This window comes from Choristoneura fumiferana, chromosome 14 (assembly GCF_025370935.1).
Source record: "Choristoneura fumiferana chromosome 14, NRCan_CFum_1, whole genome shotgun sequence".
NCBI classification, from domain to species: Eukaryota; Metazoa; Arthropoda; class Insecta; order Lepidoptera; family Tortricidae; genus Choristoneura; species Choristoneura fumiferana.
In genome coordinates, this window is record NC_133485.1 from 18663574 (window position 1) to 18677191 (window position 13618).

General features: G+C 39.0%; 1 protein-coding gene across 6 annotated transcripts in view; it reads right to left on the reverse strand.

The window, feature by feature from the left end:
• Window positions 1-7026: 7026 nt before the first annotated feature.
• The window catches only part of LOC141435369 (uncharacterized), a 758872-nt gene continuing 752280 nt past the window's right edge, over window positions 7027-13618 (reverse strand). For all 6 annotated transcript variants that reach the window (XM_074098083.1, XM_074098079.1, XM_074098081.1 and 3 more), the window contains 2 exons: window positions 9909-10188; window positions 7027-9249 (listed from right to left, as the gene is read on the reverse strand). In XM_074098083.1, the coding sequence (XP_073954184.1) occupies window positions 8483-9249; window positions 9909-10188 (1047 nt within the window). In that variant the 3' untranslated portion in view covers window positions 7027-8482. The remainder of the gene's footprint in view (window positions 9250-9908; window positions 10189-13618) is intronic.

Sequence of the window (13618 nt, forward strand, 5' to 3'; positions counted from 1 at the left end):
TTTTTTGAAGTCGGTTGAAAACTGTTATACACTGTTTGCATAAAATCGTACAATAGAGGCAATAAAATAACTCTGAACTGATAATATTGTTTCTATTCTATGACGCTATTAAATGTTAATCCCTATTCGTCACATTGTTGGTACTTATACACGTACGCTCCTACTTAGTACCTATAAAAGTTCAAAGACTCAATCTATCTCCGTAAGTTCTAACTTTTTAGGGTTCAGTACCTCAAAAAGGAACAAACGGGGCCTTATAGGAGAACAAAAAATACAGCCATTAGAAAAGGTGTTTCTATACCAATTGCCGTAAGCGAAAAACCTATAGGGTAGGTACTTTGGTCCTAAAAACTTGAAATATGTTATAAAGGTAGCTTTTATTGCATAACCAATAAGAAAAGTCTTATAATCTTAATTCTTTATATCTGTCTGTCTATATCAGGTCAGTAATTATCTAAAATGACCGCACACATTTTTAAGGGGAGGGGTTCTGCTAACACTGGATATTCATTCCAACAAATATGTGCGGGACCCTGGGCGCGCGAGTCTGACTCGCTCTTGGGCTCTTTTTATTTTTACTTCAAGCTCTACAGATCGAGCTGAGAACTCCCAACTGAGTGAACTCCAGAGTGATTCTTAAATAACTAAAAAAAAAATTAAATAAGTTCTTAAACAAGTAAAAAAAAATAAATAAGTTTGAGTTAATCAGTCTAATTGTTCATTCAAAATTGTGTACTTCACTACATTTTCACTTTATGCCCGGCACACAGTCGACTGGTTTTAAAATGACGAATACTGCGTCAGTTTACGTAACATCCCCAATTGATTTGAAAGTGCAGTGATAAATCAATAGCGGTCAGGTGCGCCCGCGCACTGGAACGGCACCTGTGCCACGCGCCGGCGCGGCCGGGGTAGCGACGACTGGGATTTACTTGGGGAAGTACCTATTTACATAAATAGGCAATATTTTTTTATCAAATTTGTCATCGCCGTCATTTGGGACTACATAAATTTTATTTTATGTGAGCAACTGTATTTAACTAGTCTTAGGTCCCACTGCAGATTGGCACGTCCCCTCAGAATGAGAGGGCGTGGGCCGTAGTTCCCACGCGGGCCCAGTGCGGATTGGGAACTTCACACACACTGAATTACTTCTCAGGTGTGTGCAGGTTTCCTCGCAGTTTTCCTTCAGCGTAGAGCTCATGATAATTTAATACTTACTAAAAATATATAGGTAATTCATTATAACATAAATAAAGTATTAATTATAATTAAAATTAGACTAATTTAAAATTATTATTAAAAGTAAATCAAACTATTTTTAGGTTGTTATAGTTTAGAAAAAAAAGTATCCCCCACGGCATGGACCCAAAGATGCTGGCAGCATTTCCTCGCTGTATAGCAATGCTGATACGTTGTGCGAGGTAGCTGCCAGCTCTTCGGTCCTCTGTGGTTCTGAAAGCCGTTTGGTTAATTCTTATTTCCTTAGATCGTATGTTTGATGTTGCCTTACCCATACGTCCTTGCCTCGAGAAGCAGCGAGATTAAGATGGGGCCTAATTCATCATAATTATCATCATATCACCGTATCACGTCCACTGTTGGAGAAAGGCCTCCTCCATAGGCCTCCAGTTGCCCTCAAACCGCCAGTGACCTAGGCAGTAGAGTCGTGTGAGGTCATTTTGAGCACCGTATCTGCTCATCCACTTTTGCTGGTGACTGTACAAAATACTGTACTTATCATGATTGGTTTTTGGAAACCAATCATGACTTGATTGCTTAATAACGACATCTCTTGTCCGGGTGAGCAGTTAGTTCCGAAGGAGTGTTGATGTTTCTCGATGAGAGCTAAAACATAGATGGCGCTAGTGTCACATTAAGTGGCTTAGAAAGGGGGAAAAAGGCAGGCTGAAATGTTTGGTGCATTGGGAGAAATTGGTGTCTAGACTCCTATCCAGTGGTGGTGTAGGGGTATGGTACGGAATGCTGAGGACCTGGGTTCGATTCCCAGCGTTGGTCTCTTTTTCTGGGGTTTTTTCTGTGCATTCATGTTTCAGTTTGTATTTTCGTTACTGTACTTATTTTAAATTAAATTTGAAATTATAACAAACTTAGGTAGAGTTGCAAGTGTATGCGTGTGTGTGTGTTTACGTGAATGTGCGTGTTCGCCTATTACGACACTCTAATTGAAACAAAACCAAATGACTATAATCAAATCATTGGGCAATTTTAAAACCCTTACATTTTAATAACCTAGTTTGGCGAACCCAATTAACCCTACAAACGCACAAACACAGTAATTAACGCAAATCACCGAGATTAGGGAACTCGACAAAGCTGTGTAACGAACCGACGGCGAAGGGTTATTTCACCCCTTTGGGGCTCAAAGAGTGGTTCAGAAGCGACTACCTTATACTTAGATTCACATTCTCACTGAGGTCGAAAGTTTTATGGCAGACTGACCTGTGATTCCGTTTGTCATCGTTTACCGTTATCCCACGGGAACTACGCAATTTTCCGGGTTAAAAACGATTCTGTCCTTCCCAGGGTCTCGAATTATCGTCCTACCAAAGGCAGTGCCAGGATAAGCAAAGTGATTCTGCCCCCAGCGAATTTCAACTTGTTATTTTTATGGATGATGTATCACCACATTTGTAATTAATCTGCAAAATGTAAGCCCCCGAAACTCTATAGTTTAAAGAAAAATAAAAACGTAATATGATTTTGCTTTAATATTTTTTTCGAGACTACCGATTTTATCGTGCGTCACATATAATGTACATTTACAAAGGACAATTAAGTATAATGACATAAATTACATTTTCATCAAGCCATATAAAAAAGTTAATAAACTGCTGACTAAACTTTTCGGATTTTTATTCCTTACTTCCACGTTAGCGACCGCTTCAATTTTTTTACCAGTGATACACCCACTGACAAGCTATAATATATATTTTTTTCAAAATTATTGCTGAGGGAGAACATGTAAAAATCTTTAGATACATCCTAGAAACGCCATAATATAAAGCGGAATGATTGAAACCTCTTTAGAGAAACGTGCATGTTGCATACTCTTTGCATAACACTAAATACCGGCCACTTACATTTTATTAGGTTCTCAATTCGACAGTCACTTTTATTATTTAAAGCTTTTAAGGCAGTCGTTCATTAATTTTTTTACAAGCTAAACTTTGAATGTCTGTTTGTTCGCGACAATTCGGGTTAAATCGATCAAAATTGAAATTTGATAAGAATATGCAGTTTGAATAAAAATACACGTATTATAAAATCAGTGTTTATTTAGACGTACGTAACCCTACAAACTATGTACTTTGCTTTAATGTAAAGGATTACTGGTCTATACAACCCTTCTCTCTTACTCTTTGAGCGTTTCACGCGACAGCACTATTAATTTCTGGTAAGCTATTAATCATATAATAACTAGGGTCGGCAGGCGAAGGGTTGAGATGGTCCCGGGGAACCCAAGGTCAATTGGTTAGTCATCTGACTTCGAATTAGTCACCAACCCTTTAAGGGTTGAAATTAATTTGATTAAATGTAAACATTTGGAGGGGTGTGGTCTTGTTATCCTAGTGATTTGACCATAGGCCTCTGATTTTTTATTTTTTTCTTTTTAGGGTTCCGTAGCCAAAATGGCAAAAACTGAACCCTTATAGTTTCGCCATGTCTGTCTGTCTGTCTGTCTGTCCGCGGCTTTGCTCAGAGACAATCAATGCTAGAAAGCTGTTGTGCTGTGGGGTTGCTAAAACGATTTTTCGATTAAGTGATTTGTTTGCAAAATATTCAACTTTAAAGTGCAAATTTTCATTAAAATCGAGCGGAAAAATTTGAAAAAATTCAGGATGGTAGTATCAAACTTACAAGGAAAACTATAACGGTTAAGTTTTCTTGAGAATTATTAGTAGTTTAAGAGTAAATAGCAGCCTAAGGTATAAAATAAACCTAAACTTGGAATATTCCGTACAAAATACGAAATCCTTAGAAAAATATTACTTATTTTTTTCGTAATGGCTACGGAACCCTATTTCGGGCGTGTACGATACGCTCTTGGCCAGTTTTTTTGTATGAGTGGGAGGCAAACGAGCATGCAAGTCATCTGATGGGAAATCATCACCACCGTCAATCAATCAATGATCAATTTGTGTGAAATTACATTTGAAATGTACCATAAGGGTGAAAGTGAAGGAAAACATCGCGAGGAAATCGCCCATACATGCGGAGACATACGATGGTGTGTGTGATGTTCATGTTCCCAATCTGCACGCGTGGGAGCTACAGGGCAAGCCCTCTGATTCTAAGAGAAAGCTTGTGCCCTGCAGTGGGGCGTATCCTTATTATTCTTTATATACTATATCTATATACCACTACTGGGCACCATCGGCCTATGTCGAGATGATGATGATGTTGATGATTTGCAAGTTAGCAAATTTTTCACTCAAATAATTCATAGTCACCATCAGACAGACAGATTCATAAATCGTAGCATGATAAAATAAAAATCTCCATATCTGAAAATATCCATACATTTCCAGCGTTATTTCTAGGCCCATCTTCCAAAGATTTGCAGACTCAATAAATAACTCCCTTACCAGTGGCACGTAGTATCTCTTATTAGTCTGTGCCAGTGGCTGCAAGGGGTGAGAAACGGCCTGCGTCTAGATTGAGTTAGGTTTCATGCCAAATCGCGTCTAGCCGGCTAAATAGCTAGGCATTTGGCAGTCGCCTCGTCACATGCCTTGTTAGCGTCGCTGGATGGATTGTTATTTATCTGAATAGTCCCTCTTAGGGTTCAAAAGGAAAATAAAAGCTAGGCTCTTAAAATGAGCGTGCTTTGAAAATTATGGTTGCGAATTGCTTCATAATGGTCTATTCCCTTTTTAAAAAGAAAAAGGGAAAAAGCTCCTTATTCTTACTCATTTCGAGAAAAGAGGGGGTTCGAGAGGCTCTCTCACATAGAGCATACCCACTACAAAACAAATGAGCTTGAGTGTCCCAAATCATTATTAAGTACCTATTCTTGAAAACCAACTCTACTCGAGATTTTTTAGATCGTTGTCCAGAAGTCAACGCGTTGTAAGTATATTGAAGGCGCCTGATAAACTGCTGCTTTTTTAATTGATTAAATAACTAAGACTTAGCGTGAATTTTGGTTGTTAAGCTTCAGTAAATTCTGAACCAAGACAATCAAACTATTTATTACTTAATCCAACTTCCCAGCAGCATTACGAGTGTCGTTGTCTGCCAAGTTCGCCAAATGTCCCGACGTCGCTTCCTTGTCGTCAAATCGCAAATAAAGTTTATTCACCGAAGAAATGAAATGATCCGTATCTCGGTTTCGTTTTACGAAAACGATCGGACTTTTGCAAAGCACTTTTATGTACACTGACTAGCAAAAATTATGAGCACAGTTGCATGAAATTTGACTCGTTTTTTTGGTCGTCAGGGTAGAATCCGCAAGGATCATCCGTCACAAAAAAGTCATCGACGTAGCTCAGAGAATTAGCAAGACGAAGTGGCAGTGGAGGCCATATCTTCGAAGAACTGACAACCGCTGGAGTAAACGAGTTCTTGAGAGGAGATGGCGTCTCGGCAAATGTAGTGAGGGCGCCATTTGGCCAGCTGGAGTGACGAATGTTCTTGAGTGGAGACTGACTCGGCAAAATTCCACCTAATGAGAGGCTTGCCAAAAACGCATCGTCTTCCGGTTCGTGCTCGCCACTCGATGGTTCTTCTGATGAAGAAGCGTTATTGTTATACTATACCGCTTCATTACTCGACAGTGTACCCCAAAAGTTACAATGTCTGGTAATTAACGACATGCATCTCCGGTAGCGCAGCGTTTCTCCAACCACAATGGCGGTCCCGAGACAGTTCCCGCGGCTCTGTCAATATGCACTTTCGTCACTTTCGATGATAAGGACTTATCATACATTTGTCGTGTTGTTTGTAGCCGTCAGTACATACAATATCCCACTAATATTATAAATGTGTAAGCTAGTATAGCCTCCTGCCTACCAAATGGCCTAGTGGTTAGAGAACCTGACTACGAAGCTTGAGGTCCCGGGTTCGATTCCCGTGTCGGGGCAGATATTTGTATGAAAAATACGAATGTTTGTTCTCGGGTCTTGGGTGTTTACTATGTATTTAAGTATGTATCTATCTATATAATTATATTTATCCGTTGCTTAGTACCTACAACACAAGCTTTGCTAAGCTTACTTTGGGACTAGGTCAATTGGTGTGAATTGTCCCGTGATATTTATTTATTTATTATTTATTTATTTATTGGAATATCTTTTTGAAACTTTCAAATTATATTGCTTAGAGCTTAAGATGTTCAGGAAAAATAAAGGGAAAAAATCTCCGGCTTTTCCTTCGTAGTCTTTCTTTCTTTCTTTATTTAGGTAAATCTATGAATAATTATAAATATCAACTAGCATCGATTTAAAATAATTACCGCGTTTTTAGACCTATTTCAAACTTCATTTTGTCACTTAGCCGCCTTTTAGCTTGAGCACGGCAGTATGTATCGCGTACAATAATTTGACACGAGAGAAGCGGATCTGTTACAGTTATCACGTCAGCAAGTGCGACGTTTTGAATAAAAACAAAGTAGTGATCATGTGGGTGGTGATCTGTTACCATCAGGAGACCCACTTGCTCGTTTGCCATCCAGTCGAATAAAAAAAATGTACATAATAATACATTGAGTACTAGGTAATTTATTTTATAAGGAAAATAAAGTCCTAAATTTTTAATAAAACAAAAGAAAGTTGGTTTATGAGGGCCTTTATACTATATATCCATAAATTTCGCGGTGAGAGTAAATTAGATCACTGAGAGTGCGTCGTGATTAAGAGGATTTAATCCTCTCATACATGTACATACTGGTACCTATTAACTAACACAGTAAGTTAAATAAAAGTTTGTAAATAATAACATTTGTTATTTACTTATCTTTCGGAATTTCAGGTACTGTTTGGCATGATGAAAAAAAAAACACTATTTATTTGTAAAACATTTTATTTTCTCCTCAATACAAATATCTTACAAACATACCATTGTTTACATTTTACATTTATTTGTACAAACACTTGTGTAAAACTTACTTGTTATTGTTATTTTCATGGTTTTACGCTGGTAGAAGTATTTTAAGGATTGCATTCTCAAATATTAAGAAAAGGATGTTTAAAAATTATACTGCTTTTTATTTTTTACAATATGAAATAAAAAATCTTCAATCAGAAAAAAAAAACAGAAAACAGCGGAAGTGTTCGAAAGGAATCGTAAGAAGCGTTGTAAGTTTACATTTTTAACAAATCATGCATTTTATGTCTATAAAATAAAGTTAAAAATTGAAATGACCTACTTAATCCAAAATTACAGGCAATTTATCCATAAGGCAAACTTAATATTATATTATATTAATTCTTATAACTATTTACAAAATTTGAACACACGTTTCCTCAAAGTGTAATACAAAATAATACAATCCGTATTTGTACTAATTCTCTTTATCATACATTTTTCTTTAATATCTAACTTAAATTAACTTAAAACTTACGTGGCAAAATGGGATATGTCTTAAAATAATCATTTTATGAACAAGATATGGTTAATACGTCACAAAAGCAGATATGTTACGATAAATTAATCCAAATAATTTAAAGCTGACGTTCAAATATAATTATAGGATCCATTTTAAGTTAAATATATTAAAATATACGTACCGTTTGATCCATCACAGAGGAAAGGTGTGTGAATGAATAGAGCGTCTAATTTAAAAGCGATTACAGCCAAATTACATGTTGGGTACAAATTTGTCAAAAAATCTATTCAGTTGGAAGTTAAACCCTTTATGTAAAGATACATCAATACAAGCTTACTCGAGCAACTAGCGGTGGCGTTGATATCGCACAGATGAATACAATGCCACGATAAAAATTACATGAATTACATAAAAGTCGACTTAATTCCGACGCATTATAAACTCGAAAGGTGTAACAATTTTATGGTTATCCTTTTAGTTCCAACTGTCACCGCTACATTACACAGATGGTGATACAATTCTGGAAACGCGATCATGTCACAATATGATTAGTGACATCGTGCACCTGGTTGCCTTTTATTTGTGAGTTGCACGATTTTGCCAAAAGCTGTTTTTATTACTAAGGAAGACGATGTCTATGCGCATACCCATACTTAACTGGCAACGACCGGTTTAATTGAGAAATTTTAAATATTTTGTAGCTGATAAAACAACTATCGTACTTTGAAATACGGAAATAAAAGGAATACACGATGAAAACCACACAAGTGTTCAAAATATTTGCCGAAGCCAGCGTTTTAAATTTACTGTTACATTGACTTTTACTTTAATTCCCTAAACTATGGCGTGGGTTTAAACTATCAAAAAGTCAGTCTTTTGATCGGAGGTTGAGTGTAAAAAGGTAATCCAGGATCACGAGATGATGCAGTTTTTGTCTTGCTGCGCGTTTTTCCTTTGACGTTCGCGCTTGGCGCAGGCGATGGTGTCGTTAGGGACGTAGGAGATCCTCACTCCACCATAAGCTCGTCTCGTGGGGAGAGTGTAAGACTCGGCAGATGACGAAGAGGATGAGCAAGTGCTGCAGTAGCTACTCGCGTCGTCATCTCGTAGCTTTTCTTTCTCCCTCTCCCTTCGCACAGGCTCATCAGGCTCAAATGCTTGATTGTCGTCTCCGCAGAACCTCACAGTCCTACCACCTCTTGGCTTCCTTGGAGAACCTTTACCATCCACTAACGTAAGCTCAGGCATGGACGTAGAATGCCCAGGAGTAACAACCTGTGCTTCAATGGGGTGCGGCGGTCTCCAGTCTTCTGGGGATTCCTCTTTAGGCTCTTCTGAGGTCGGCGTGGGTTGTATCTGGTGTTCGGTCATGGATTGTTCTAGACGCAAGTCGGCTAAGGCTCGGTCGAGGCTGAGGCAAGCGTGCGGCGGGGGAGGAGGATGCGGTGGAGGAGTTTCCCGGACATAGGACCCGCTGGGCTCCGAGTCAGCGTCGATGTGGGGTGATGGCTCGCGTTGGGGTGTCGTCGGTGGGGATTTTGGGGACGGTGGTCTTCTGTGGCGAGGCACCCGCGGCGGCCGAGGTCCAGGACCTGAAGAGTCTGAGGGCGTCGGCGGTTCGCCTTTGGAGCATGCTATTGAGCAAAATATAGCGCCTTTCCGGGGCAGGAACGGACGACCTAGGGGAAAAAAGACAACCATGTAGCTATTTTATTATTAGTATATTATTATGCAAAGGAATGTTCCAAATGAACATCAGAACATCAATATTTGGTTCAATTTTAACCTAGAAAGCTAAAATTGGCGTAAATGCGCCGTTTATGATGCCGACAACGAGGATCGAAACTAAAGGAATAGGGAAGTTTTTTACGAACGTTGAATATTTGGTAGGAGAGTCAAACAAGCTTGAGTTAGGTGTGTCTTCGGAGGCAAAACTTTGCAGTTAATGTACACATCCTTTGCCATGCTTGTTACCATAGACATCACATGAACAATTTACCTCAGGTAACTCTCTGAGATTTTTTCCTGTGCCTATTCACTGGTACTCAATACAGTTCGTCGGAATACAATAGGTAATATTTCGAAATAACTAAAAGACAGCAAGGAATGCAAAGCCTTGGCCCGTAATTCCCACGCGGGCCCAGGGCGGATTGGGAACATCACACACACCATGAAATCTCTTCGCTGGTGTGTACAGGATTCCTCACGATATTTCCTTTACCGTAATATATTTCAAATCGCAGAAATTCCCAAACACCCATGACCTTCTGCTTGAGAAGAAGAATGAAACCACTACATACCACGTCTTTTTTAACAGAACAACCTTGCGCATACTAACCTAGCAAGCTAGCTCCACAGGTATGACACGCGAAGCATCTCTCCGTGGCGTGCCAGTGCTGCCCCTCATGGGACATCTGCCCCTGGTCGACCCCCACGGGCTCCCCGCAGGCGTCGCAGTACTCCGCGAAGCATCCGTCGAAGCAAGGCAGGCAGTACGGCCGGGCTTCCCTCATGATGTACCGTTGCCCGCCGAGCTGCCGGGAGCATTCGGCGCAGGCGAAGTGCTTCATGTGCCACGCGCGGCCTTCTGCTTCTGTGCATTCGTCTGCGAGGATTATCTGTGGAAGAACGGGTGGAGTTAGCTGGTTTTGATGAACAGCTTGCTGCAAAATTATACTGAGTGGAACCCAATTTATATTGTTTTATGTTTTCTTTTTCAATATGTGAATACAAAAAACGGAAATAAGTAAATCATAAACTTTTATGTTCAAAATTACAAACTGTTTTCCGTTAAGTTCATAGAACCCTTGTTTACGAAATATATGTCAAAAATAAACAAAACATAATGCTGTTTATTGAACACCATATACCTGGTAAGCAGTACAGAAAAAATATTAGTCAAACAACAGGCGGCCTTATCGCTTTATAACGATCGATCGAACGAAATATCGACATTTAAAAAACAATATTTAATGGGTACTAAATTACTAATTTCACAATTTCAAAATAAGATAAGCCTTTTGAATTCAATTGTTTTTCCAAAACCTCTGTCAATATTTGCTATGGGGCGAAGGTTCCCCCTATAACATTTGCCCAACCTTCAGTCCCAAATCTCCGTGCTTTCCCAAACCATCCATCTAATTAAGAACCTGGAGACTAATTGGACATTCAACGTGCGCTTACGCCGATGCTGTCGACCCCGCCGCTTCGCGAATCAACACGACGTAACCCCATTTTAATACTAAGTGCACTTACGGCCTTTTGCCACAGCGTACAAGCACAATACGGCTGGGAGTCTCCCACGGACCTCAAACTTATGTTTGTTCGCGTTCATTAGTGAACTGTTTCCTCATATTAATAATTTGGAACGGTATATTTGATGCAAGTGCTACAGTTGTCAAGTGACTTTTTGGCGAGTTAATGCAGTTTTTATACGAAATGATTGTTAATTAGGCGCTGATTTACGACGGCTCTGCACCGAATTGCAAGCTCTATGTCGTATTTATAACTGCCTTACAAGTTTTTTTTGTTGTATAACTTAAGTCTTTTGAATGTGAAAAGTAAGCGTTTGCATTTGCTCAAAATTACGCCTGATAATGAAGGTGTAAAAAATATCAAAAATATCTGCCTTAAAGTGAATGAAAACGGGGTCCGTTTAAACGGACGTATATAGACAAAAAATCAAGTATCTACCCATCACAGTTCAATAGACCCAGTGGCAGAATGATATGATATGACTGACCCCGACGTATGAGCTTGTAGGTCTCTGTTTGGATTCATATGAATACGGAAGTCCAAGGCTCGGATACCGGTTAAATTTCCAAACCGTTATCATGTACTTGACGGAAAACCTTTTGATTTTGGTTTCGTTCGCGAAACCGTTATTTTTAAACCGGTTTTAAGGGAACATTTCCATAAAGTTCTTGTCAGATTAACTGGTTTAGAACAATAAAAACCGGTTTATTCCGGCGCAGGATAAACATCGCCGCCCGCCGCAGGCCGGCCAGCTGTCACTCGTCGAATGAACCTTTTTATTTAGGTTAAAGTTAAGTTCTTAAAAACGTTCGCGATCTTATGAAAGTTCGGAGTTAAACCGAAATAAACCGGTATTTACCGCTATTTTATAAACCGGTTCCGAGCCTTGCGGAAGTCTAAGAAAATTAACAACGCTCACTTACTCCATCTACTAACCCTGTGATACAACAGTGCAGTTCCGCCAGCTATCTAATTCGGGAGGGTTTATCTGGGATTTCATTTACGTATACAACCGTGGGATCCGCCATCAAGATGTATTGTCTGCGGTACAATTTGCATCGGACTCCGGCCTGTGTGTGTACTGTTGCAATGTTGTCTTAGCGTTGGAGGAAATGCTGCTTCCTAAGTAGCATTGATATTGATCAAGTTTTTTAACCCCCGACGCAAAAAGAGGGGTGTTACTCGTATAAGTTTGACCGCTGTTTGTCTGTCTGTCTGCCTGTCTGTGGCACCGTACCTCTTAAACGGGTGGACCGATTTAAATGCGGTTCTTTTGTTTCAAAGCAGGTTTTCTAGCGATGGTTCTTAGACATGTTTCATTAAAATCGGTTCAGCCGTTTTTGAGATATTGAACTTTGAAGTGACAAAGTCGGGGTTTTTTGTGTCGCAAAGCAAAATGGGGAACAGCTTTCTTGATCGTAAGTGTCTTATGGGATCAGATGCATTCAAGAGGCATTTGCTGTTTTCAAGATCACCATTCAATCCAAAATTTACGATTGACAAACATTGAAATATATAGTCAAAATACCACAAACGGGACTTATCACGCTATTATTACACAAGTAATATTTACCTCGACGAGTGCCGGCACTATTAGTGATCAAGTAGCGGGTAGTTCGAAGAACTCGCGCTGCTAGGCAGACTTGACACCTCACACTTCAGTCTACTCGTGACCACGGCAACTGTAACGTTGCCGAAACGTCGAGGTAAATATTACTTGTGTAATAATAGCGTGATAAGTCCCGTTTGTGGTATTTTGACTATGAGTGAGAATCACGAAAGTTTAAAATGTTATATTGAAATATATGATGTATAAGTGATGTATTTAAGACTCAACAGTTTATCTTACAGCGCATTGATCTATCTACCCTAATGCTGTAATTGATAAATAAATAAATACAATTACGATCATAAACGTGATTGAAACAAGGATTTTGTTGTAAAGGCTGACCAGGAATATCAAAAAAACCTGACGCGAGGGCAGCACTTCTACGTTTTATATTGCAACATTCTTTACACTTACTATACTATACCTATCAGTCATATTGACAACGGTGTCGGTGATGTTATTTAAAGGAATATTTTCTAATCCTTCAGACCTTTTCTATGACAAATACTTTCATACATTGTAAATTATTTTCCTTCCAAAGCTATGGATAATCTTAGGCATTTTAACGCACTAAAACACAAAATAACACATTTAAATACCACGCGCAAACAACGTTAAACTTTGACAGCAATAGACAGATGACATTTGAATTTAATGTTACCAGTGCAAGAAATTAGTTTTATTGGTTTTCCGCAATATGGCGAGGTTTTTTATAATTCTGGCCAGCCTTTATCAGTCTCATGAAAAATCTGCAGAAAAATACGTCTACGATATTAGTTTCAACACACTGAATACGTCATGTTACTTACATTAATTACACAGGTCCGTTATTAACATTTTAATTTGTTTGCATAACTCGTATCGTAATACACGTGATATTGGAATTTCTGAGTCACTGTTTTGTCAATTTAATTTGCTTTGATAGTAAAGTTCCGTACTTATGGCAGTTTGTAGTGCCTTTTCTACAACTTTGGGGAACAAAAAGTATGTAGCTAATGAAAGTTCATTGTGAAGGGATGCTAGGCTAGAAATTGTGTCGTAGGTTACCAAGTTATTATTTACAGTTACCATTTTAACAAACTTTTGAGCAAATTGTTAAATTAAAACACTCTCGGGACCGCAACCGCTTTCACCACTTACGTCTATCGCACGGTATAGGTTGGGGTTTGGGGTAGAAAGAGATG